Here is a 25,953-nt window from a genome sequence, read left to right on the forward strand (position 1 = left end):
ATACTATAGTATCCTGGTGATTCAGAGTTGTCATTCACTTAAGGCATTAGCTAAGTTAAAATGCTGGTGTGCTTTGTGGAGAGAAGCTTTTGGTCATCTGAGCCAAAGTCCTGAGGAGCTCTACTGGTGGTCCATAAGTCACCAGAAAGTGTTTTTCAAAAGCTACAAAAAAAGTGAATGCACACGTGTATCACTTCATGCTTGCAAGAAGATAAAACAGGAGGAGTAAATATGTTTGAGTATTTAAAATTAAACCTAACTGTTAGGTCTTGTCACAAGAGGATACAAAATAATCTGGAAATATGGGGCTCATTTTGTTCTTGTTTGGTACTTCTTGCCCTGCCTCACTCCCACACCAGAATGTGATCCCTAGCTCAGTTTTAAGGCATGGCTGTGTTTATTCCATATCTGGGTGTATCTGTCTGTGTACAGGTTAGGTAAGAAAAGGTGTATGGATGTTATAGACCCATGGGGTTATTTTAGGAACATGCACTAACATAAGTAAAACAATTGTATCGCTAATAGTCAGATAGTTCATAGAAAGAGGAGCAGTTCGTCTTTCAGTACTCAGAGAGTACCCTTCAAGAGATGTTACTTGTTTTGGTTGTCATCTTTTAGGGTTTTTTTTGGTTGGTTTTGTTTTACTCTAGAGGAAAATGTTACTTTACAGGTACAAGTTCAAAACCTTTGGAGTAACATGCTTAATTTTTCAGGGAATGGTAAATGAAAGAGCAGCCACTGGATACTTCCATGCCACTGTGTTTCTCTGCTTGTATTCTTTTCCCTGTAGGCTGCTCTGTACTGGTGCTCCAGCAGTGGTGACAGTGAGGCAATGCTCCCAGTAAATTCTCTACCCGCTGGGTAGGGTAGTAGTACCAATACTTCAGTAACAAGGGCAGAGTTTGGTTTTCCTTTGCCTCGAGGCAGCGCCTTGAATAGCGTTAACCTTTTTTTCTTCCCACACAGTGCCTTCTCACCCTCTTTCCTTTCTGCCAGCTTTGATGCAAAATCATGTTCAAGAAGTAGTATGGGTGATAGTGCACATCTCTTTTGGACTGGGAGCAACCATTTGCGCCTGGGATTGTTGCCATGTGCTCTGGGAGCAAAATTTGCTCTTCTGTGTAGAAGCTTAGTAGAAGACCAGTGCATCAGAAACAGTTGGTAGTGTGGTGCGGCAATTCTTAGGTATTATAATCTCGAGGGTAAACGGTAAATGGTAAACTTTGTTTATTCAAATGCAATATACCTCTTTGAAGTTCTGTTCTTGTCTAAATTTGTATACTAGCAGGTCTGGCCTTCATTTAAATAATCCTTGGGTTTTTTTCCTGCCACTTAGAAAAAAAACCAGTGGGAAAGCCTTGACTAAGCTAATGGTGTTGCTAAGATGGAAATGATGAAGAAGGCTCAGGATTCCTGTTTGGGCCTCATGGGAAAAAGTGGTTTGAAATGCATGTGTGTGGGGGTGCGCATTCCTAAACCTGTCATTTCTTTTCCCTGTTTCTCCTCCCCCACCGTGTTCTGAAAGAGTACTACGGCGTGTTTAGTGAAACCAATAAAAGTATTTGGCCGAGAGTGTTAATCTTTCCCTGGCCCAATTAGTGCATGGCTTCTACTTTAACGTTAATGTGGATTTTTTTCGGAAGGCAGAACAATGAGCAGCTTTGTGCTACGTACCAGGTTTTCCACCTTCTTGCCTGTATTGTGCATTTCTTCCTATCTATTCCAAAGGGAGAACTCATATGCAAAGGCAGTGGAGCAATCTGGAGCAGAGACTTGTACCAGCTCCCAGGGGCTGGGACGTGCTGCTCTGTGCTTGTGTAGCTGCCTCTCAATGGCAAGTCAAGTGACTGTGACTCTGAAGACTCATCATTTCTTCTCCTTTTTTCTTCCTTCTCCTGTGGCTTGTGTTCTTTCCACTTCATCCGTGATGCTCTTCGCTAGAAGGAGAAGCAGCTGTAAGTCTTTAGAGTGGTCTTCAAACAAACAAACACAAATAAATACACATAAGCAAAGGGGGGGAAGTAACTGTTAATGGGCTCAGCTTTAACATACATTGGAGTCACACTTTATCCCAAAGGAGGAAATAGGTCTAGCAAGTGTCTTCCTGTACAGACTGAATGGGAAGCAACAAGGTGGGGGTTTTTTTGTTGTTGTTGTTGTTTTTTTTTTTTAAGCTCTGCTTTTGCAGTGACTCTCCGGTTAGCTTGTTGTGTGGGGCATCAGGGGGTAGGCCTTTGTCAGGAGCAGGAACTAAAGGTTCCTTAAGTCTCTCTGTGGGGTAGAAGTTGCCCCAGTTTGATGTTTTCAGCAACATCATCAAGTGGAGGGAACATGTTCCTGCAAAAGACACCGGTCTCAGTGTGACTGTGCAAAGAGGGCTGCTGCATTTTTTTTTTTGGTCCTTTCCCCCCTACCACATGTTAGCACTCTTGCTTAGTTGCTCGCTCTCTTTTCCTCCTTTTCACAGAGGATGAATGTGGCACTGGGGGGTTTCTTCAAAGTAGAAGATGACTCAAATGCCTGTGACCACTTCCCTGTTTCCTAGAGGCTTTGGTCCAGTGTTGAATGTAACCTGAGGCTGTACTGTTTGCCAGCTTATTTCCTGTTTGTCGTTTTTCCTGGAGGTCTTTGTTTTCTTTTGGGGAGAGGGAGGAAGGAGGCTCCATCAGCACAATCTCCAAGCAGGGACATTTGGTGTGAGCTGGGAAGGTTTACAGTCCTAAAGGCAGTATGACATAGGGCATCCATGCTGGTTGCTGCCTGTCTGATTCCGAGTTTTATAGATGCTGTGGAAAAAAACCCTGACACTTCCCCATCCTCAGTGATGCATTTTTTTCAAGGGGGGAGGGGGCGATGGGAAAACCCAAACTAAAAACAAGGCTGCAAGCGAAATCTCTCAGTTCCTGCCTAAAGGCGTTCTGCCATGGGTTTTCCCACAGGAAGGAGTGATTTGGCCCAGTATTCTTATTGTTTCTATATCCTATTGCAAATAGAAAGTAATGCTTCTGAAAGTGGTGTGTGCTGCTCATGCAGTTGTCTTTGTTTCAGTGGTGCATTTTTGCCACATGCAAAAGAGTGGAAAATACATAAGTAAATAAAAATATACAACAACAGTTCAGTTTCAATATTTACACTGCTTTGAAAATCGGAAATTTTTTTAAGGTGCAGAAAACGGTTTTAAAAACAAGATCTGTGACTTCATATATTGGTTTACCTTAGCAGGAAGATATTTAGATTTAGAAATAAAAAAAACAACCATTGGTTCACAGAACTTATAAAATGCTGTAATAGCAGAATACATAGTTTTTCTCCTGAAAAAGGAATAGAGAACAAGCTGGCAGGTTTTTCTAAACCAGTAGATAGGTTTTTTTAATGTGCCTGTATACCTTCCCCTTCTGCAGGCTCTCTCTGAGCATTTCCCATTTTCAGTGTTGCTGAAAGCAACACTAGGAATTCCAACTCTAGTTCACTGGGAAGCTACTCAGCTATCTGAAAGTTACCTTGGCAAACAAGGGAGTCTTCACAGTTACACAGTAGATTTTTTTTTTTCCAGGATGTATCAGTGGTGACATTAATGTCCTAGGTATTAACTGAAAGAGGAATGAATATGTGTATTTTGGAATGAAAAGTTGTTTTGTTTTTTTGAGGACTAAAGCACTTATTTGTTTTAACAGAAATCTCTCCAAATGATTTAAACTGATCCTTATTTTTGGTGGTGCTAAGCAGATAGAGCAAGCAACTTTAAATTTAGGCCACTCTCAAAAACAATTCTGATGTTTTTTCTGTTCAAAATTAAGTCATCTACCACATAAATGCTTACAAAAAGGTTGAGAGGGCAGGGGGCAGAAATTACTATGTTGCTCTTCAATGAGATGGACCTTTTTTTAAAAACAAACAAAATAACAGTAAAGTTACAACAGTTAAAGACAAACCAAATAAAGACAAATAAATGGTTCCCATAATTACTGGAGAAAATACAGAAGGATAGGTGCTTGGCCTCACCTTGGAGCAGGAAATCCCTATGTCAGAGGGACCATTAGTATTTCCTTAACAGAAAAGTTCAAAAATTATTAAGGAATAGCTACCTTGAGTTGTTCAGAATAATATTTTGTCTGTTTTTGAAGATGCTGAATTGAAAGCAGTGTTTATTAAGAGGTTGATGTTATCCTGAGCCTTAAATGCTGGGCTTAGTCAGGTCCCAGGTTTTGTCTCTAGACTTCATTGGCTTGCTATGTCAGATCATCTGTGTGCTGCTACTAAGAGGGTTGGCAGCAGAATGTGGGAAAGTTGAATCCATTGCTTTATCTGGCATGGTGTGAAATGAGGAACTGCTTGACACAAGGTGGGCCCTTTCTTTTTGTTTGTCTCTTCCTGGGCGCTCTAAAATGTTAGTAGTTGAGATAATGTAGTGATTTATTGTTTTCAAATGCTGTCCAAACAGCATTTGAAGATGTGTTGTGCGACTGATTTGCATGACATCCTTGAGAATGTCTTTTTTTTTTAAAGGAAGAAACCCTGTTGAGTTAACTGTGGTTTAAAGGCAATTGTCTCTGTTCTCTGATAAAAGGAAAACTTGCATTAAGTTTACTGGATGTGATTTGTAAATCTGAGATGATGAAATGTCCACAGAGTATTTCCTTTCATAATGAAATAAATATTTTGCTTGTAAGGTTAAAAAGGTGTATTTCTCCATTAAAAATGTATCAGTAGTTTTCGATATTACAAATAACCTTTTCCAGAAGCTATAGCCATGAGTGCCATGGCAGGGAATTCTGTTTCTCATGTGTTTATCGTCCCCCATCACCTCTAAAAAGGATGTTTAACTGCCCTGTCATTCTCTAGACAGAACAGGTATCCTTTCTGAAACCCCAACGATACCATGATAAGTTTGTGGTTTCAGAAAGGGGTGTGGAGGAATTCTGTTGGTGCATACAATGGTTGCTTATGCTTCAACTCATCTGGAAACCTTGGGCAGTGGCTGTGAAGAATGTGCCAAATGGTCCCAGAAACCTCAGTAGTCATGTCACCACTTCTAGAAGGAAGAAGGTGGTCACAGTGAATTCACGTATTGGAGTAAAGGTTAATCTTCCAAGAAGAGAAGAGGGGAGCAGTGCACGTATGAAATTGAATTACATAAATTCTCTAGCTGCAGAATATTCTTCTAACTTCTTAATCAAACGTCACTACTGTCAGTGATATGCTAGCTTGCTCTCTCTTCCTCCTCCTTCTTTTACTGGTTGAATACTGGGGACGAAGCTGGTAAGGGTTTCCTTTCTTTATTTGCCCAGGTTTTACCACTGGCAGAAGCAACAGCATCTCCCAAGCTCAATGCCTGGAGTGGGTGCTTGGCTGTGCTGGAATTGTTTACAACCTTCTGTCACCGGGCCTATGTGCCAGTAAGGGGAGCCCTCAAACTAGAGGACTGTAGTCTTACTTTGCTAAAATGGCTTCCAGAAAAATTTAAACCTTTCCTTTTTTTCCCTTCTCCCTCATGTAGTGCTAGAGGGTGCTGCTGAAGAAGAGGCTGAAGAGCCAGACGCTACTACACGTACTACACTAAGTGAGGAGACCAGCAGCAACCAAGAAGAGAGCCACAGTCAGTCGGGGGATAAAGATGAAGGTAACTGGTTCGACTAGCTCTGTGACTCTGTAAATTAGGGCATTGATTAAGAATGTGGAAACATTTCTTACCCATCCATACACCTTATCTGTGTGAGGAGTAAAGGATACATTGAGCAGAAGCACCGGTGGATATGTTTCTTTCTCCATCCCTAACTTTTATCTGTGTAAAATAGTTTGAACAGAAGCATGGGCACATAAATACTTGACTACCACTGCAGGCTTCCAAACTAAGATTTTCTTGGCTCCCAGTAACTTGGCACCACATAACTTAGCCTCAGAAAAACCACCTGTTTATAATCTTCAGACTTATGTTCCAAAGACAGTATTATGCAGAGATCAAATGTTCACAGACAAACGTGTTTCTCCTTGTTCACATTCACATACTCTTCTGTTACAGTGACTTTCTCACAACACACATTAAAATTCTGTGCTTTCCACCAGAGGTGACAGAGCAGTAGGTTTGCAGGGTGTTCCTTGTTGTTTGGGAGACTTCTTCTGGGGAAAGGAGTGTTTAATTTGAAAGCATTTTCAGTTTCAAATTCGTAAAGAGCAAAGTTAAAGGCCTTACCTGCATGTTTGACACATCTATATGTTGGGAAAGCAAAGATGAGATTTTAGGTGTGTTTTGAATTTGGTATCTGAGATAGGAGCATCCATGCTACATACAGTATGTGATGGACTAGTCTGAATCTCAACAGCTTTAGCTGTGACATTAGTCATGGGTGTAACACTTATGCTCCATGCCTTGTATGGCTTGGTAGATCAAAAGAGAAAAAAAATTACGTAGATGCGAGCTGTGGCAGTAAAGAGGCTACTGGGAGGATATGGGGTTTTGTTTTGGTTAGATTTTTGCTAATTTAGCTTAAGCCCTGTATATGGAATAAGCTATGCTAAAAAGAGAACCCACTGCCCTACACTGTTACTGATGCTTTAATTGTGCAGTTCTGCTCAAAACACATGCTTACTTGAATGATTGTGCTTACCAGAGCGTGCATTCATCAGTATTGCTCTGCTAGTTCATGGTGATCACAAGGTACCACAAATCATACCATTTTACAGCAAGCGAGTATGAGGTAAATCACTATAAGCTCCATAGAGAATTAAGTTTGGAAGTTAAGATAATGTGAATGTCCTGTGAGAAGAAATGTACACCTTGTCTTGTGCATTCCAATATGAGAAACTTGTCCTGTTACAAGAACTCCAGTTATCATGGACTGTGGCCTGTGATCTCTCATGATTCAGCAGAGTGTGATGTGAGTTACAGACAGCTGAAAATACTATGAGTTGGGGTTTTTTTTCAAGATGGCCTAAGAACTCATGTGTGCTTTTGTTTATAATTCCAGAGAAGCAGTTGGAAAGCTTAAACACCTACAAGGTATCCCCAAGTTCACCAAACAGTTTGGACGGAGCAGACTTGTCCTCCATTGACGCCATGATGTCAGCAGTGATGAATGTGGGGAAGATTGCTGAAAACGGAGGGAACTCTCAAAATGTCAAATCCCCCTCAAAGTCTCCTGCACCAAATCGAATTGGCAGGAGGAACCAGGTGTGTAAACCCAAATGCTGGGAGGGAGAAGGGGAGACAAGCAGCTGCATGGGAAGTGATAAGATGCAGTTATGTTTCTTTGATTATTTTACCTATTTTCCCTCAGTGGATCTCTCTTGCCTCTTCCATTGTTTTTCTGTGTTTTCTGATGTGTCTCTAGAACATGAGTTAGAAAACTGATAATCAGAGGGGTCCTCTTGCTTGGATTTCCACACAAAAACTTGAGCACGAGCTCTAGTGTCATGCAATGGTGAACTGGTCTAGCAGATGCCCCGAGCAGCAACAGAGTCACCAAAGAACTGCCGTTTCAGTCCCACTGCATCCTTTCTCCAGGGTCTTTCATTTGCATAATCTGTTGGGGGACCAGCTCAATTCATGAAACTAGGAGAAAAGAACGACCTCAGAGAAGAGCAGAGCAGTCTGGCAGGAGACTTGGCTCATCCATCATGTGGGACGCCTCGTGAGGGGTGCAGCTGTCCCTCAGGAAGATACAAGTGATTTAAGGTTAAAGGTGGTGCTAGAACAAAACATCCATCAGGATATGCAGTTTACACGTGTAAGTGTAAGATGCCCTTTCTTCCTTGTTGATAAAACCATGAAGAGCTATTGCAGAATGCTTTACGTAAATTTTGCAGAGCAGATATATTTAGCTTTTATCAGTTTTTTTCTGTTTACCAGTTGATGGCACCAGTTGATAGCAGTATTGATCTAAGCAAGTGGAAGGAGAGAGTCATATCAGTTAAAGCTGTAGTTATTTCTATTCATGTTTTTCTTCTTCTGGGCCAAGCTCTACCAAGGAAGGTGCTGCAGAATATCAAGAAATACCCCAAATCCCGGTGTCCATTTGACTTCAGAGCTTACCGTGAAGCGTGGAGACTTTGTAAATGAACCAAGATGTAACAGGGACCAGAAAGGTTGAGAGGCATGACTCGGGATGTTCCTATAGTAGTTTATTAATAGCTTGCCGAGTAGCTGCCCAGTTGGCAGACTAATGACTTGTCTTGGATTTTTAGCATGAAAGGAGTTAAAAACCATTAATTGTAAATGGAAAATCTTACATGAAGAGTCTGGGCTGTATACAGACAACTGTGTTTGTGGGATTGGATTGCCTAGCACTTGGCTTTAAGGGTTATTTGCAGTCCTCACTTGGGGGCTGCCCTGGTTCCTTGATTTCATCATGTGAAATGAGGCACTGGAGTCCAGACCAGTCTCAGTGGCAGTGCTATTACACAGCTGTCCACCGGTACACCATGTGGTTTGGCTTCAGGGAAGTTTATTAGTGTTGGTGACCTTTATTCCACCTGATAGTTCTGTGGGCATCGAATCAAAGGAAGCTCGAGAGTAAATGTGACAGGATTAAGAAGGATTCTTACAGCATAAAAATAAACAAATAGATTGAAAACATAGTAAATAGCCTATTTGTTTTTAGGCTGAAGGATCATTAAGGCCAGAGGGGCAAATGGCTGCATTACTGAGAAAATACAAGTGAGATGTAAAATATTAAGCAGGTATCAGTCTGGTTAGCAACTTCTAATACAGCAAATTTCCACTTTCAGTATAGCAGAATGAAAGCACTGAATTGTTCTAGTGTGTGGCAGTGCACAGATCTCAGATTCTGCTCATAATGTTCCCCTTATTATAACTTCAAGGATAATAACAGTTAGCTAGTTTTCTGGGTCTGACTGCTGTTTCCCATGAGTTGGCAGTGAAACATTTTGCCCTGAACCTTTGTCCCAAAGTCTATGGTTCTCTTTATAATGCTGACTTTATCTTGGCTGTCGTCTACCCATAGTCTAATAAACACGTTCTCACATCAACCTGCATCCATTTTAACTTCTCATTTGCTTTGCTCTTGAAGAAAATAAAAAGTGTGACAGAGGTAGTTTTTTTGAGCTGGAGAAAGACATATGGACCTAGTGCAAAACTGCAAAAGCATTCCCCATCACTTGAATGCAGAGCAGTTGTGCCAGGTTGACTTACTAAAGGAAGAGTAACTAACAAATGAGCTGTTAATTTTATCTGTCAGTTTAGGAACTATGTTTTCGCAAACCCGGCTCTGGTGGGATAGCTGAGCGCTATGATCCAAATTTGTGAATGAGGGTGCTTTTACAGTAGGGATGCTAATGTTTTTTGGTCTGCATTGAGTCAGTCAACAGCATTCCTTTTGTAGATACCCTGGATTTGCCTGAGCTGTGTTACGGTATGCAGCATGTACCCTGTCTGACCACGGGAGAAAGTTTGGGTTTTAGTTAATAATAAACCCCAGATTCAATACTAATCAGCTCTGGCTGAGCTATAGTGTGTTTCTGATCTTTGCTTCAAGGTGAACCAGTAGTTACTCTATCTTCTGTTAATTTGCTGATTCAAAGAGAAGGCAGTCTGGAAATCTTAAACAGACTTTGAAACTATCAAGTGCATCATGTTGAACTACAGCACTCATTTAAAGAGGAGGGGGACAAAAAACAGTAGTGGGTTGATAATTTCACAGAAATACCCTGGGGATTAAACACCATCTAAACTGTCAGCACAGCTGCAGGGATTTTCCTCACGGCACAGCGTGCTTGTTCTCTGTCCTGAGCCAGCTTTAACACAGTTGCAGTATATTTGGAGCTGAACATTACTCCGCGGGCAGGTTGCTGAAGTAGGATGGAATGAACATTGGTGAATTACGTGTTTGCATATAAAAATGGGGGAGGGGCACTGGGGTAATGCAATTCAGTTTTCTTTGGGTGTTCAGACTTCATAGTGGCAGCTTTTCTTACTTTCTTTCTAATGTTTTGCAAATGCTAGTACATTAGGCCTTGACCTGTATCCATAGCCTACAGTGGGATGTAGAGCCCTGAGATACAGTTAGAAAAATGTGTACAAGAGTAGAGAGGAGTGGGAGAACCTAATTGTTGTAGCCCCAATCCTCTTAGAATTGAAGTCACAAGTTTTGTTTACTTCGGACAAAATGGGAAAATAGCTCTTCAGCCATGTCCACAGGTCACTGAAGTTAACAGAAAATCATCATGACCCTGTTTTTGAAAACACAGTGTAATGTTATAACACGGGGCTCCCTAAAATGGTCCCCTAAATCATGCAGGAGGTGATACTGCTTTTTTGAGACATAAAAAGAACTTTCTCTAACACTGTGTGAGCATCTTCCCTCCTAACATGCCAGAGAATTTGTCACAGAGATTTGTGTTAGTCATTCTCAGTGTTCTTTATGAATGCTTGTGTCTGACAACCTGCAAATGGTTGCTTCTGAGTTGATGACCTTTGGGATGGCATTGAAGGAAGAGAATTGCAGGGAGAGAGGGAATGCATAAACACAATCATACCTACCAACTTCCTCACAGCTAAAGAGCTACTGAGGGTTGTTTTCATGTTTTTACTAATGATACTTAAAATATCCAGCAAAAAACTTCATTAGAAAATGGCATTTGGCCGTAAATATGATATTTTCCTATTGGTCATGCAGACATGGTTTTTGTACTGTTGCCAGTTAGAAGTGTAGGTAATAAGCAGTGGATCTATCTGGTGAAGGTTTGCATCATTCTGACAAAAACTGAGGTTTAATATTCAGTGCTAGACCATCTTCTTTTTAATATACAGGCGTTGGTGCAGAAGCCACACCTGGGCTTCTTAGTGAGGCAGTGAAAATACCCTTTACGTCATCCAGTACCCATCCTTGTGGACAGATTCAGGCAAACGCCTTTGGTTCCTGCAAGAGTGCCATTTCATCCTTGGCTGAAAGAGTGGTGGCTTTGCTCAGTGTCTCAAGGGCATACTTAAATCAGGTTGAGCTCTCTGGTTGGCTTCATTGTTTGTACTCGTGGTTTGACCATGGTTACTCCTGATTCTCACCTGGGTGGAGAATAACCGGGTTCATAATGTGTTCTTTTGGAGTCACGTACACTCCTGCATTGTCACCTCTTTCTCAGTATGATCTCATCAGATCTTGCAAGCTTCAGAAGGGTTGGGCCTGGCCAGTGTGCCTGAATGGGATGCTTCCAGGAGAAACACAGGATACTAAAGGAAATGGTGCTGGTGATTCACTAAATGTGGCTCTTCCTTCTGAGTCAGCCACGGAACAGAACATAGAAAAGTGCACCGAGATAGTGCTTTGCCACAAGATGGGGTGGAAATTCTGAAGTTGGGACAACTTGGCTATTAAAAATCCTTTGGGAAGATTAATGACATTTTCCCACATATTCTGGTGGTGTTCCAGGCATTATTTTCTGCTCACCTAAATTCCTTCTGGCACTTTGAGCTCGTCACAATAATTGCCTTCACTTCCTGTCCTAAACTGGTACTGCTGTGTATCCATGTGCTGTTAAAACAGCTGCTGTACTTCTGTGGTAGTTGAAATATCCCCTAATTATAAATTCTGAAAGTTTCCGAAGCTTCCTTGAGGAATCTATCAGATGATAAGTTACTCTGTTAGCAGTGGCCTTTTTTACTTAGGATCGATTATATTTTTCCACCCTCAGCAGTAACAGCTTTTGAATTCTTTTATATTGATATTCCTTCTGATTGTTTTGTTCTGTTTTGTTCACAGGAAACAAAAGAAGAGAAGTCTTCCTATACCTGTCCTCTGTGTGAAAAGATTTGCACTACACAGCACCAGCTAACTATGCACATTCGTCAGGTATGTAGAGTTACCAGCTCTTGATTTCTTACTTCTGTTGAATGTCTGATTTGCGAGGGTGCAGTTTGTACTGGTGAAGATCAATTCCATGGGCAGCTCAGAAATGCTTCCATTATAACTTTATTCAATTGTTTTATTTTAGTCTTCCTTTAGTCTTAATTTTCTTCAAAACCACACACCCCACAAACCTAACTCTGAAGTGGGCAATTGTCCTCCTTTCCTTACCTGGCCTTCTGTCCCTCCCCCCCGCCCCCAGCAGCTCAAACAAGGATGTATGTCCTGTTCTGTGTAGCTTAAGGTGTCCTTAGGATCCGGAAAGCTGCTTCCATCGTGAGGCAGTAAGTCCTGTTTTGTTATTCTGTTTGAGTACAGATCTTTTTACTGGTCATGTAAATTAAGGAGGAGGAAGGCACAATTTTTAAATCAACTCATCGCAGAAGAGCCTCTCAGTCCTTCACAGGATATGAGCAATTTTGAGGCACAGAATTAAGAATATATTTTTTAATGAATAATGTACTTTTTTGTCAGCTACAGGCCTGTTCTTGCTCCTTCTGAAATATATGCATACTTAATTAGGAGGTTTGGCCTTTTCTCTAGCAGAAGATTCTGCTTTGGATGCTAAGGTGTGGTTGATGACTCTGAGTTCACTAGATACTTATTACTTCAGTTTTTCCTCCTGTACTGTAACTGTTACTTAATTATTTTTTTAATTACTCTCCTGGTGGGTTTTTTCATATGTGAAGAAATCTTAGAGTCTCTGAGTGCAAGTAAGAAAGAGTGGTGCACATAGCACTGTTGCTTATGGCCTTAATTTGACCCTGTAATGCGTTCTCATGGCCATAGAAGTCTGCATGTGCATTCAGAAGCAGTTTACTTTTGTTTTCTTACTGCACAGTCAGTTTGAAATCAATACCTTTAAAGAGTATTTGTTTTTAAGTGTCTTTCTTCTGCTGTGAAGTTCATAATTACATCCTCTTTCCTTACCGCTCACACAACCCCAAACCACTGCACAGCTTAAAGTGTCCCAAGGTACTCTTTACCTGATGGGTTGTTGCTGAATCCCCTTCTATCCTCTGTTGCTGCAGATCCAGCAGAAATGCTGCATGTGACAGGCGTTGCAGGCTGTATGAAACAGCTACTTCTGCTTGTGCATTAAGGGGTTAAAAATCGTGTGGGGGGGGTGATGGTGGAGTTGTGGTGGGGAGGGCTGGGGAGGAGGGGTATATACAGGGCACACCTTAATATAAGGTATTGTGCTTTATAGAGTGGCTCTTTTAAAGCTGCTTTTGAGATGTTTACAGTTCTTGATGATATTTTACCGGCGCTTCAGAAGGGACTTTCAATGAAAAAAAAAATCATTGCTTTCTCTAGCATAACACTGACACTGGAGGGACAGACCATTCCTGCAGCATCTGTGGAAAGTCTCTGAGCTCAGCGAGCTCCCTTGATCGCCACATGCTGGTGCACTCAGGTGAAAGGCCTTATAAATGTTCAGTATGTGGACAGTCCTTCACCACCAATGGAAACATGCACAGGTGAGTGCTGCTCGTGTTCCAAGAGTTTGAAAAGGATTACGGCATAACTGGCTGTTTTGTTTCCTTGGAGGGAATTTCAGACTGACTAAAGACACTTTACTTGGGCAGACAGTGTGAAGTAACTGGGACCTAGAAATATGGCATGACACACATACACACTAGAATGTTTAGGTAGTGGAAGGAAGTCCAGATTGAGACAGATTTTCTTTAAGTATTATTGAAAATTCTTACAGCTTTTTTTTTTTTTTTCAGTAGTAGTAATATTATTATTATGATGAAAAATTGATTTTTCTCTGGGGACAAAAATATTAAGCCAACCTGTATAGGAGCTTCTAATCTTGCAGCTTCAGAATCGTAGATGCAAGTGGTTGAATTAGAACATCTGTGGTGGTGTTGATGTTACGTACTTAGGTATCCAAGTGCTGTCATGAAGATGCCTCTTTGGCATATTTGATCTTGTTTTTAAATATATACATAAATACTTGTTTACCCTGTAAAGAACTTAATGCACTGTAGGTCTGGCAAATTCTCTGTAACACAAGTTTCCAAATATATTTAATGTAGTTTTCTTCGTAGGGATGTAGCAAAATATCTAGTTATCAACTGGGGAAACTAAATGTTAAATCACATGTGTGTTCCTTCTCCTCTCTCATCCCTCAATTCAGCATTCATTTATTTGCATGGGTGGAACACCTCAGAGCTGATTAAGACTTCATGGATTCCCACATATCTTCAGTCCCCATATCAAAAAGTTTACAACCTACAAAGAAACTGCCAGACAAGTAGGGGAAAAGAATATAGCTTATAAGCAAAATGGCAAGAGTTGATGGTTACAGACTGGTTCTGTGTGGGAGGAAAGGGATCTTGTTTCCTTGATTACTACCAATCATTTTCCAAGCAGTGTGCTATAGGTGGAATGAAAGGGATGATTTTGATGACAAAAAGAAAGATAACATAACGTCAAAGGAAGCAATAGCTGCTTGCAGCGTTACCTTTCTTGTATCATTTTGTCCATGTTCAAGACTTGGTGAAAACAGAGGAGAAACAGGAGGGAATGCAGTTTTGCAGTTTTTTAAATCTGTATTTATTTAAGTTACAATTGAGTGGAATTGGGGAGAGTTGGAAAGATAAATATAAAATAAGAAGGGAAAAACACAAGGAGGAGATACTGGCCTTGGGCACTGAATAAATCACACATCTGACTCATCTGACCAGAGGTGGTGTGAGCCACATCTTTGCCAGACCGGGTGGTTACTCTGTGTGCTGTGAGAAGGGCAGGGCTGCTGCTGAGTTGCAGCTGATGCCACTGCCAGTATCTAAGGGTGAGTTCCAGTGGTGGAGCCCTGGGGTGGTCAGTCACTTATGTCTGGGCTGCTTGCTGAAGGACTATTCATGCAGTTTGTTTGGCTTTTTGCTCACTGGGCATCTCCTCATCCTCTCCTGGAGGCAGGAAGGGGAGGCTTCCCCTGAAACTTGACTCCAGGCCTGTAAGAGATTGATGTAGTCACCTTTGCTTATGCGGGTTTCCCCATATAGCAACTCTTAGTGCGATTTTGTAGCAAACTTACCAGAATTGCCAAGCTCAGTGACTTGTCCAAAATAAGTAAGTACGGGTCAGAACCTTCTGATGAGAAGATTGTTTGGTTTTAAATTTTTCTGTTAACAAGATGTTGCTTGAAGTTACCAGGATGGAGTGCTGTATTTACTGACTGCACTAAGAAGGACTTCAGTTCATGCAAGGAAAATTTTTCTATTAAAAGTTCTTTCCAACTGATAGGTTCCCGTCTGCTTTGTAAAACTCCATGTGGAGGCCTTCACTGCAGCAGCAGAAACCTGTTGCTGAGTACTGCAACAAGTGACCCCAGACCTGTGATAATCAAAATCCTGAGCACACTGAAACAAGCTGGTTCTGCTAAAGCAGAGTTGTGGTTGGCAGACTGTGCCATCGTTTTTTTTCGGTGAATAACTTTTTCTTGTTGTTATAACAGACTGTAATACTGAATCTTGTTGCTGAAAGCATGAATGTACAAGTAGGCAAATGAGGATAAATTCAAAGTGAAATTAAATTTTTTTCTGGTATTGTGACATACAAGGAAGATGTTCATTTTGCCCACCAGTACTTCCTTCTGAAATAGGTGTTTCTAGTCTTAAGATGGTGTGAAGAAAATTTCTTTTGCAGACATCTCAAACTTAGCTGTAGTGTCACATCCAGTGGACTGTCAGTCCACTGAAAACTGTTTCTGCCTCAGGATTCTGGAGAAAGGACCTGCTTACCAGGTCCTGCCTTGTGTGTAACTCCCACAGGCCTTGCTTGTAGTGGTGCCATGTCTGTTCTTCTGTGCCAGCTACATAACTCAAGTCCATCTTCCTCTGCTTTTGTCTGCAGTTCCTTTTTTGATCTCTATTTTTGTGCAGTATCAAAGTAATGACAGATACATGCCCAAACCAGCAAAAAAAAAAAAAAAAGATTTCTAATGTACACCTGGTAGCCAGCATGGTGGTGTCCCCACAATTGCACAGTGTGGGGTCAGAGAGAGCAGTTGTAGGCTTAGCAGAAACTTGTGAATGTGCTGCTAAAGAATCAGTGTAGCTTGTGAGGGTTATGCAGGAGCCTCTCAAGTGTTACTGCACTTACACCAAACATGTTCAGCTCACTGGAGTGGAGCAAGGGAGAAATTAGTCTGCCAATATCTGAATGGGGGAAAAATGTGTAGGCACATGCTATGTACATCCTCTCTTCTCTTTCTCCCCTCTGCCTTGTTCTGGCTCTTATTTAGCTGTCTATACTATTTTTAAATCCAGACTTTTAAAAGACCTTTTAGGGCAAAAAGTTCAATTGGAATGGGTTTGTCCAGGGAAATTCTGTGCCATGGGAGTGCCTATTGCTGTTCCATCACAGAAAGAAATTTCTTATCCATTTTTCCTCCTCAGAGCAGCCAGACCATTAGACTTTCAGCTTAGTGGAGGAGGGAAGGAGACATGTTTTGATTGCTTTTTTGGGTTAGCAAATGATTATCAGTGTTGTTACACTCTGAAGTGCCCATCATCTCCATTGAAAGTATTTTACTATGGTAGAAAAAAAAAATCTCCAGGACTCTTATTTGTTACTTATTTGCATGATAACAAAACCTTTATGCAGTAGCCAGACTTTCTGTGGAGTGAGAGTGCTGTTTTCTGCACATCTCTGAGTTAGTCTGGCTGTGCTGGGGTGTTGCATATACTCTTCACCTGTGAAATTGATGCTGCCCTTCCCGACTCCCACAATACATGCAGCATTTTGTTTGTTAATGAGTCAGAGCCTCTCACGTGAAGTGCAATTTCTTTTTGTTGTGCTCCTTGCCTCCTTGTCAACATGTCAAGTTGAATGGGCACAGCAGACAAGTGGAGGGGAAGGTTCTCTTGTGCAATGCTAGTCAGAAAAAAAATGCTTCTTTTTCTGACCAGGGTGACTCTTGGCCAATATTTTCAACAGGGAACCTTGAGCCCAGGCCATCTCAGAAAACTCTCTTTACAGGCTGCCAGTCTGTTGAGGAGTGGCCTGAGCCTTCTGTGAGGACAGTCGCATTTTGAGAGAGCAAAGGTTTCTGGAGAGTGCTCAGTGTTCACAGTGAAAAGCTGGTTTTCTCATTCTTCCAGATGTGCCATCAAGCTATCTGCCCCCATATCAGTGTTGCTCCTACTGTTAGGGGAGGGTTGATGTAATGTTGTACAACAGCAGGGAGATCCATCAGTGTCTGGTATCAGAATAAGGAATTGCTCTGGAGAAGAAGAGCAGGAGATGATGCTGTTTTTTAAAGATTTCTTTTTGACCAGTACTGGAAAGAGCAAGTCTTCTTGAAAATAGCAGGCCTTCTAGCATCAGGGACTGATTTGGGGCTTGGAGGCATTGTTGTCTTGGGGCTTTTTGGGAATTTATAGGGAGAAGTTAGATTATAAGTAATCTTGAGTTCCTGTAACTGGAAGGGCACTGCAATGATCAGTCCAAAAGGAAATCTGCAATTTAGGAAATGCCTTATCCTCACACTTTTATGGTAGAGACACAGCCCCTATGGCTTTCTCTAAATTAAAGTTGAATATTCTCATAGCTCCATCAGGAGCATAAACTATAGGGAGTGGAGTGGGGCGTATATAAAGAGTTCTCTGTAGGTCTGGAAGAGTTAGGGATTTCTAATGTACTGTCTCGAATCAAATTGATTGTAATTACTAAAGGCTTTCCAAAGGTTTTCCATCTGTACTGTCACAGTAGCTCCCTAGGGATTTTATCTGAGAATAGTCCCAACTTTGAGGAACCCTTTTGGGTCTAGACTCTGACACCAAATGGGAGGTTTCAAGTCTCTTTCTCTTTTTCCATTCCTTGACCATACCTAACAAAATTATTCAAAATGGCTTTTTATTTACATCCTGCTTAGGTACCTGCAGGCTGTTTATGTACCATCTCAGGATCAGGTCTCAAAGTTTGGGGATTTTTTTTTTTTTTTTTTTTTTTTTTGGCACATGCGAAACACCACATGCAACAACCACATGCAGAAGTCTTTGAAACTCAAATTGGAAGATCTGGATCGCAGAAGCTATGCTTTGAAGCATGCTTAAAAAGGGTCCTATCAAAGAAGGTATTTCTTCTTTTAATTAAGAAGGCACTTTCATTCTCAATCTTACTTTCAGTACTAGATAATTTTCCCAAACTTCTCTTTTTAATTTCTTGTGGAGAGACAAACAGGTGGTTTTTTAAATCAAGGTATGGTACTATTCTGGTGCTCGAGTTAAGTCTTCTTTAAACAACACTTTTTATGTGTTGTGTGTATGTTGCTGAGTGAGTTTCTTGAGAAAGATAGAAAATTTCCATGATGGGGGTTAACCTGTGAATTTTGATGTTTTAACCAGCCATCTTTGCTGGCAAATGAAGAGCATGTGTACGATTGTAATGCGCTGGTCAGGAGTGTTGGATCCTGATAAAGGCTTAGGCGTTGAGATGCATAAGTTTTAATGGTTTCCCTGCTTGCTTTAACATGGGCCTGTGTTTCAAGGGCAGGCATGTGCCCAGGCCACCTATGACTTTGCAAATATCCAGTAGACAGAGTGTCCTCAAGATCTGGCTGAATCCATCCTCTCCCTACATTTCACCTGTGAATCGCTCCTATGTTATTTATGGCATTGGCCTGCTTCCAATATGTTGTGTGTGCTTTGTAGGGTGCAGTGCAGTAACAATGCCCAGCCTATAAGTACAAATAGGATCTCTGCATTGTAGCACATACAGGCTGGCATTTGCTTTAGATGGGAGTTTTGGAGGCAGAGCATAGCCAAATGTGATGATGAGCTTTCTTGTTTGTCCAGAAAAAGAGAGGAACTGCCTTATTACAACATGGTTTGTTTTTTGGTGGTTTGCAAAGATGGCCAGGTGAGAATCTGGTGTAGCTTTTAAAAACTACATGCAAGATCTTGAAGCTAAAAACAAATAACCAAGGAACTCTCCATGGTGAAAATGATTGACACTTCACACGTGTGAAAAGGCTGTCTCTTATTGTCTTGCACAATAGAAATGCCTCTTTGGTCATCTCCTAAGGAGCTTTTATTTCAACGTAGCAATTGGTAGGCAGTCCTCTGAAATTTTAAGAAGCAGGCTGTATTACAGGCTTTTAAATGCATTCTTTATATGTGGGGGATGATTTAACCACTGTCAGCATGCTAGTGAAAGATAAGCTTCAGCAAATGCAAGTGCCCTAATTCTTGAGTAGGGATAACGAACACAAAGGACGAATTTCTGCTTCTAGTAATTGATGACTGTAGTTGTAGGATGCAGGTGAGGTGTGATAGCTGTTTTGGTTTTCTTTGCAATTAAAAAATGTTTGTTCCATTTTTTGCTAATACATTTTGTAAATAAGGATGGGACAACAGGTGGAGGGAAGCTTTTCGTCTCTCTCCTGTCTGCAGATACTATCCAGAGTAAATGTTTGGTATTCTGCTGGGATTCCCATGATTTGAAGAATATTAAATTAGAAAGAGCTAAAGAAAGGAAGGAAGGAAGAAAGAGAGAAAGAAGGAAGGAAAGAAAGAGAAAAGGAAGGAAGGAGAGAAAGTCAGGCTTTGTCAACAATAATATAGCAGTAAGAGTCTGTTTCTCTGTGTATTTGATGAGAAATAGAAGACTGCAGTATTTTTAATGGTCCCCAGGGAGAAACCCTTGTCTTTCTCACTATTGCTGAGCAGATTGGTTATCTTTTGTAAAGACTTTATATAAACTTTTATTTAATTCACATGACTCACGAATAGGGTGCTCCAAAAAAATCGTTCTGTCGGTATCTTCAGTGGTAAAAGACTGCGGATGAGCTTTTGTGCCGCAATACCTCTGGGCTCTCAGAACCTAAAGGAGATGCCATGATTTTGGATGTGTTACATGCTGCTTGTAGTCTTGGACAGTATCCCCCTTCAGTTATCATTAAAGAACAGCAAAGGAAGTTAACACAAAAACACAAATGCTGAGATCTGATTAGAATCAAGCGAAGCAAGGAAGTGCAGAGTTAAGATTTATATGCAGACCTTAATTAGCTCCATTGTTCTTGAGAACCAAAGCGTACACAATGAGGAACATTATACTTGCATCTCCAGAGCTCCTCACTACCTAAACATAAGAAAGACTTCAGTGTACTTTGCAGTCCTAGGTCTTGTGTGCGTTGCCTTTAAACAATAGCAAAGCCTAATCTTGGGCACTGTAAGGTTGTGGATTCTTACTTTCTGGTTTTCTGCAGGCAAAAAAAGGGAACACTTTTTTCTCAAGGAATTTAGGTTTCTGGTGTGATTTGTGTTGAGAGGAAGGTGGTCTGACGTAGCAGAGTAATACCACCCTCCTCACGGGCAATAACATAAATCTCCGTATAACAGAGCGTATTGAGCGTAGCTTAGTGCTGCTTTGTTACCATGTCACAGCTCAAATAAGCAGAACCCCCTTGACAGATTAGACTCTAGCCACAGAGCACATGGCAGTGCAAAACCTTGATCTTTCCACATAGATACCCTTTCAGGAATATCAGCTCCTCTGAAGGTCTAGTAATCTCAGGGATGTTTCCTCCACTTCTCACCTTGATGAGCTGCAAAATAAATACAAGCCTTAACTCAGCAAGCACTAGAAAATCCAGGCAATCTTTGCGAGGAGTTGAGGTGCTTTTAGTCCTCTGCCATAAACCTGACATTAACATGATTTTTGTGATGTTAGCTCTCAAGGTTAACAAGTAACATGTTGTTTGGTTCGCAATTTAGTTGGTAGTTTCTCGTATAGCTTGCACTTCAGTTGGGTAATTCTGTGTAGAAAATGCTAGTGGTGAGAAAGTTTGATGAGAGAGTTTATATGTTAAGGTAATCTTTGTTCAGCCTGTGCATGCACATCAGAAATATTTGCAGTGCTTCTCTGATAAACGTGTATTCCCTCTGTTCCTCCTGTTCTCTGGAAAGATTCCTGGGCCAAATACCCACGAGAATGAGGAAAAAGTCTATCATGCATTTGTGGTTGCTGCCATTACACCTTTAATGTATGTCTTCCAGCTTTACCTTTTCTCCCCCCAGTATCTAACCTGCTCAACCTGTTCTAGTTCAGCATGCTGGAACCAGCAAGCTGCAGAACATACCCCCTCTTAGGGTCAGCAAGTTTTTTCCTCTTTCTTTTCTTCCCTCTTTTAAAAATAGGCTATTCCTTAACAGTAGCTTGTAAGCATTTGGGGAAAATTCTCTAGCTGTAAAAAAAAAAAACCCAAAACAAACCCAAAATAGTGAGGGGAATGAGGGGAATCTTTCCATTTGGACTTAGCCAGGCCCTTTCACTCTGGTTTTTGAACCATGATGTACAAAGCTTAGGCAAAGACATGGTCTGTGAAGTAGTAGTGCCATTATACAACTGCTGAATAGCACACAATATGCAAATACTGCTTTCTGTTTCTTGAGGGCATCTATAGATAGATATGCTGAGTTCTTCATGCTGCACTCTGAGCTGAAGTTTCCCAAACACTCTCGGTGTTTTTTTGGTAAATCCTCAGAGTCAGCTCTCCAGTGCTGATTCATGTGAAAAGGTATCTTGAAACAGAGAAGGTGTACAGCTTCTGTGGGGACCCTTTTATGACATGAAGCTAACAGCTATGGATGGTGCAGATGGCCTAGCGTGTTCCCACATCAAACCACTTCAATGTGTTGTCTTTTTTGACAGTTTCAAACAGAGGGTAGAGAGAGTAAGGTGACAGTTGCTCATGGACTTAACCGAAATTTCTCTTGAGGATGAAAGTTCCTAAACGCCTGTAAAGTAGCACAAGTCATGCAGGAACTTCTGTTTCCAGCTCCTATACTTTCCAACTCCTATACTTAACTAAACAGACATGTAAGAAGATGTGAAACCTTTCCCTAGGCTTCTCTGCTCTGTGTGGAATGCTGTGAGGAAAGAGGACCACATGTTCAGGAACAGGAGAGGAAATGGGCTGAGCACGTGAAACCTCTTCTGCTGGGATGCCGTTCTCAGCGCTGGGAAAAGCTTGCACAACTTGTATGTGTGTGTGTGTGCAGTGATAACCTCTTACTTCCTTGCCCCTCAAGTTACTGGGACTGCTGATATCAGGGTGATGTGGAGACCCTGCTTTAACGAAGATGTGCTTCTCTTATCTAGCGCAGCTTCCTTGCGTGCGTGCGTCTGTGTGTGTGTGTGTGTTGGGGGCAGATATTCAGCTCCATCTGCACAGCATCCCCAGCATTGCTCTGCCTGGCTATTTTTTCCTCCTTGAGCTGTGTGACGCAGCAAGTTGTTCTGTGCTGTGTGCCATCAGGATTGCTCAACAGTGGAGTGTGAGAGGGAACCAACAGCACTGAGGGCTTTGCCTGGTTCTGGGAAGTAGCTGGGTTTGGTTGGTTAGGAAAGGGGTGTGGTTTGTGGGGAGAGGCAGGATGTACCTAGGAGTTCTTTGACTGTTTTTGCTCCTTAGGATAAACCTTTCCTCTTTTCTGATATACTTTCTCTAATTTTCTCTTTCCTTCTCTCTCCTTGTTTTCCCTATTACTAAAATTTAAAATGGCTTTAATTGTCCTTACCATCTAGTAACACTTGTTTTCTTTTAACATGAAATTTCCTGAAAAATCAGTACTGAAGTAATTGGTTATGGTTATATGAGTGTTAGCTAAAGGACATACCTGAAAACCACAAATTTCCAAAAAGATTGAAGGAAACGGTTCAGAACGTCCCAGGCCAGGATTTTGGTACACTTCTAAAAATATTTTTCCTACTTAATTTTACTTAATTTTATTGTTGTTAACAAACTTTTTTCTCCTACCTCAAGGAAGTACAGTGGCCTCAGAAGGATCTGGTTTAATACCATCTCCTATGAAAGAGTTTCCTATGGCTTGGAAGTCTCCTTACAATATATGGCATGGTTAATTTAGGTCTGCTCTGAATTTAATGCAGACTGTGAGCCAACAGCTTGGTGAAGTGATACTGGGAAGCTCACGCTGCATTTCCCTTCTCTTTTGCCCTTCCTTACACCAGGATTGATGCAAACTGCAAATAAATGCTTTCTTTTACTGTCCTTAGGGAAGTTTTGCTTTGGAGGCATGGTTTGAATCACTTCCCTGTCACAGCATCATCAGGCAAATATTTGTCTCCCGTTTTTCCTTTGAGGTGTTCTGACAACACTGCTGTTGGAGAACGGGGGTAACTTTGAGCCAGGCTGGGAATGCAGTTGTATCAATTTCAGCCTGTTTGAACTTGCTGAGTCTGCGTGGCAGGTAGTTGCTTAAATGTGAATACAGTATAATTATTCAGAAATGGTACCCCCCCCTCCTTTGGATTTGTAGATCAGTATCTTTCCTCTCACTCACACTTAAACCTCACCTTTTATTCACAGTAAAGCAAAATTTTTCTCTATGATAAAAATACAGACTGCTCTGTGTGCACATGTGTGTATCCTATATCCTTAGGTATCATGTATTGGCAGCTGCGTGGCACTGGTTAACTTTGCAGACTGTCCTGGTAGCACTGAAAAGACATTTCAAATCCCTCATTTGAGTTTAATCACAGGTGGCTTTTTCAGCCTTAGCACGCCCAGCTAGTCTTGGTGGATCTGAATAATAACACTCATGTCGTCCTAATGATGCTGTCTGCCAGGAGAAACCTCATTGCGCAGGGAGACAGACAGCGCGGCAGCCTGCTTGAAACTTGGGGAGATGCTTCAGGCACGTCTGTGTGGCACCTTGGATACCTGGGGGATGCCAAGGGGACTGCTACACCCACATGCCACCACATGCTGCTGCGCGGGGAGGCTCACCATGTTAACCCTGTAGACAGTGCTAATAAGCACTGGAGCCTCCATGATGATAACGAGCTGTGCCGCTGTGCTGACAGGATGGCAGTGCCTGGATGCCATGGGGAGCACTACCTGGGGGATCTCCTGCTGTGTCTGGTTGCAGACATGTAGCTGAAATGAGTCAGGGCTTCCCAATCTGATCCTTCCTGGGATCTGTTTGCCCCACCCTACCCTTTCACTGCATACATTGCAGTGGCTTTCTTAGCTAGCATAGCCATAGAGACTTCTTGCTGTTCAGCTTCATTTTGTTTATCCCATGCTAGTGTTCAACACTGGTTACCACTAGAATATTTGGTGGTACTTGAAATTTGTTTTGAGATTGCTCCGCAGTTTGTAAGAGGGCGTTTCCCATATGGTTGGGGTTTTGGTATTTGAATGTCTCTTGACTTGCTGTGAAGTGTGCGTGCATGTCTGAGGGCTTTTTGGGTCATTTTTGGGTTTTTTTGAGGATACAAATATTAAAGAAGCCAAGAAGAGAAGACAAACAGAAACTTGTCCAAATACAGATCATGTCTGATTTGCAAAACTACCTGCATCTTTCTGGTTCCTGTGATTACAACTGGCAAGGGCTGAGTGGATTGCTCTCTTAAGTGGGTGATGTTGGTAATTAACACTGGAAATACATTGTCAATACAGATTCTCTACATGTTTTAACAAACAAACAACTGGCTAAATTCTTTAACCCAAGGGTATAATGGTACTGCACTTTTGACTTAAGTTCCAGTCGTATTCACGAGACTCTTAAGGAGGGAGTTTGCAGCAGGGTATTGAGTGATTGCTCCTAAAAATACTGCTGCTTCACTTTCTCTTTGTTTAGGATTTACTTCCTGTACATGTCAGATGGCAGAAGATTTAAAGAGGAGTTCCCTCTGTTTTCCTATATTTTTAGACAATTTGGGCTGAAGTATCATTTTTTTAAGCAGAATGAAACAAAAACAGTGACAAAAATGGTGTGACGTAGAAATTTCTGACAAGAGATGTTACCAGTGTAATTTTAAAGGCTTTCTTCTCCTCCTCCATGAGACATTTTTCATTTCATGAGGCCTGAAGAACATCATGGTCCAGATTTCAACCGAACTTGGATGCAACCTCTGCTTCTGTTGGTTCTGATATGATGGCACAAAGTTGAAGCTTTAACAAGTTTTTTTAAAAACTTTAGGGTTTTTTTTAAACAGAGATGTTTGTTCATGTTCTGAAGGATAGACTTTTTTTCTCTGTCTAAATTATTGAAAAAGTGGTTTTTGATTCTTTGGAGTTTTTTTACTGTTAACTTGAGGGGAACAATATAAGTGAAAGATCTCGAGAAGGAAAACACTGAAAGAGCTAAAGCAATTATGTCAGCTAAATTGTGACTGATAAGCTCAGTTCTTCACAGACCGGCTTGGGAACTTGAGTAATTCTTTATATTGGAAGGGGGAAATGGCCTATATTTTAAGTTGAAGGATGGAAAGCACTGATTTTTATTCTTAGTCTCTGATTTGAATGATTGGATGTGTCTCCCTTGTCTTTTGATAAGCATCAGATGTGTGAGGATTTTCCCCTTGGTTTTGATATCAAACTGCTTAGAAATCACGAGGGAGATGAGGAATAGCCATGTGCAATACAGTAGAGTATAGGGTACATCTAGTGGTAAAGTGGAGAAACTTATAATAATATGTGGAATATGAAGCCAGAACCTGAACTTGATACTGTCAGATGATCTCTCTGGACTGATAATGCCTGGATTCATTGGCCTCCCCACTGCGTTTCCACAGGCATGGAGACATGAGGGAGGAGGAGGGTGTTTATACATACACTGGATTCTGTGCTTGAGAATTAATCTTGATTTAGATGCTGGGACTTTCCCAACCAGGCCTCAGTGAAATTGCTTGCTGCTCCCCCTCTGGACATGCTGCTCCTTCTAATCAGACCTACCTGGCATAAACCTCTCTTGACTGAAAGCCAGCAGTGCTTGTGCTGCCATAGTTATAAGGGAGAGGCTTAACCCTGGACCCTGCTCAGAGGCTGCAAGTACACCCTTTTGTTCCATACCTTCATTTTGCCTGGGCCTCCAAGGCAGACAGACCTTTTTTCTTAGGGATGTGAAGCATATCAGGAGCCATGGAAACTCAGGGTGCAGCCACGGTGTGCTTTTTTTCTTCCCAGAATTAAGAGGTGAGGGATTCCCACGCATGCTGAGGGATGCTTCCTCTCCAGGAACCAAAGTGGCGCTGATCAGGTTATCTGCATGCAAAGCAGGAGCTCCTGGTTTTGTTCATAATTCAGTGGGACCCGGAGCTGGAAGCAGCTGCA

General features: G+C 41.5%; 1 protein-coding gene across 5 annotated transcripts in view; it reads left to right on the top strand.

The window, feature by feature from the left end:
- The window catches only part of RREB1 (ras responsive element binding protein 1), a 125,018-nt gene that overhangs the window by 51,554 nt on the left and 47,511 nt on the right, over window positions 1-25,953 (top strand). For all 5 annotated transcript variants that reach the window (XM_050306462.1, XM_050306488.1, XM_050306497.1 and 2 more), the window contains 4 exons: window positions 5,498-5,620; window positions 6,966-7,168; window positions 11,712-11,801; window positions 13,173-13,336. In XM_050306462.1, the coding sequence (XP_050162419.1) occupies window positions 5,498-5,620; window positions 6,966-7,168; window positions 11,712-11,801; window positions 13,173-13,336 (580 nt within the window). The remainder of the gene's footprint in view (window positions 1-5,497; window positions 5,621-6,965; window positions 7,169-11,711; window positions 11,802-13,172; window positions 13,337-25,953) is intronic.

This window comes from Myiozetetes cayanensis, unplaced genomic scaffold (genome assembly GCF_022539395.1).
Source record: "Myiozetetes cayanensis isolate MyiCay16 unplaced genomic scaffold, myiCay2020 scf1, whole genome shotgun sequence".
NCBI lineage: Eukaryota > Metazoa > Chordata > Aves > Passeriformes > Tyrannidae > Myiozetetes > Myiozetetes cayanensis.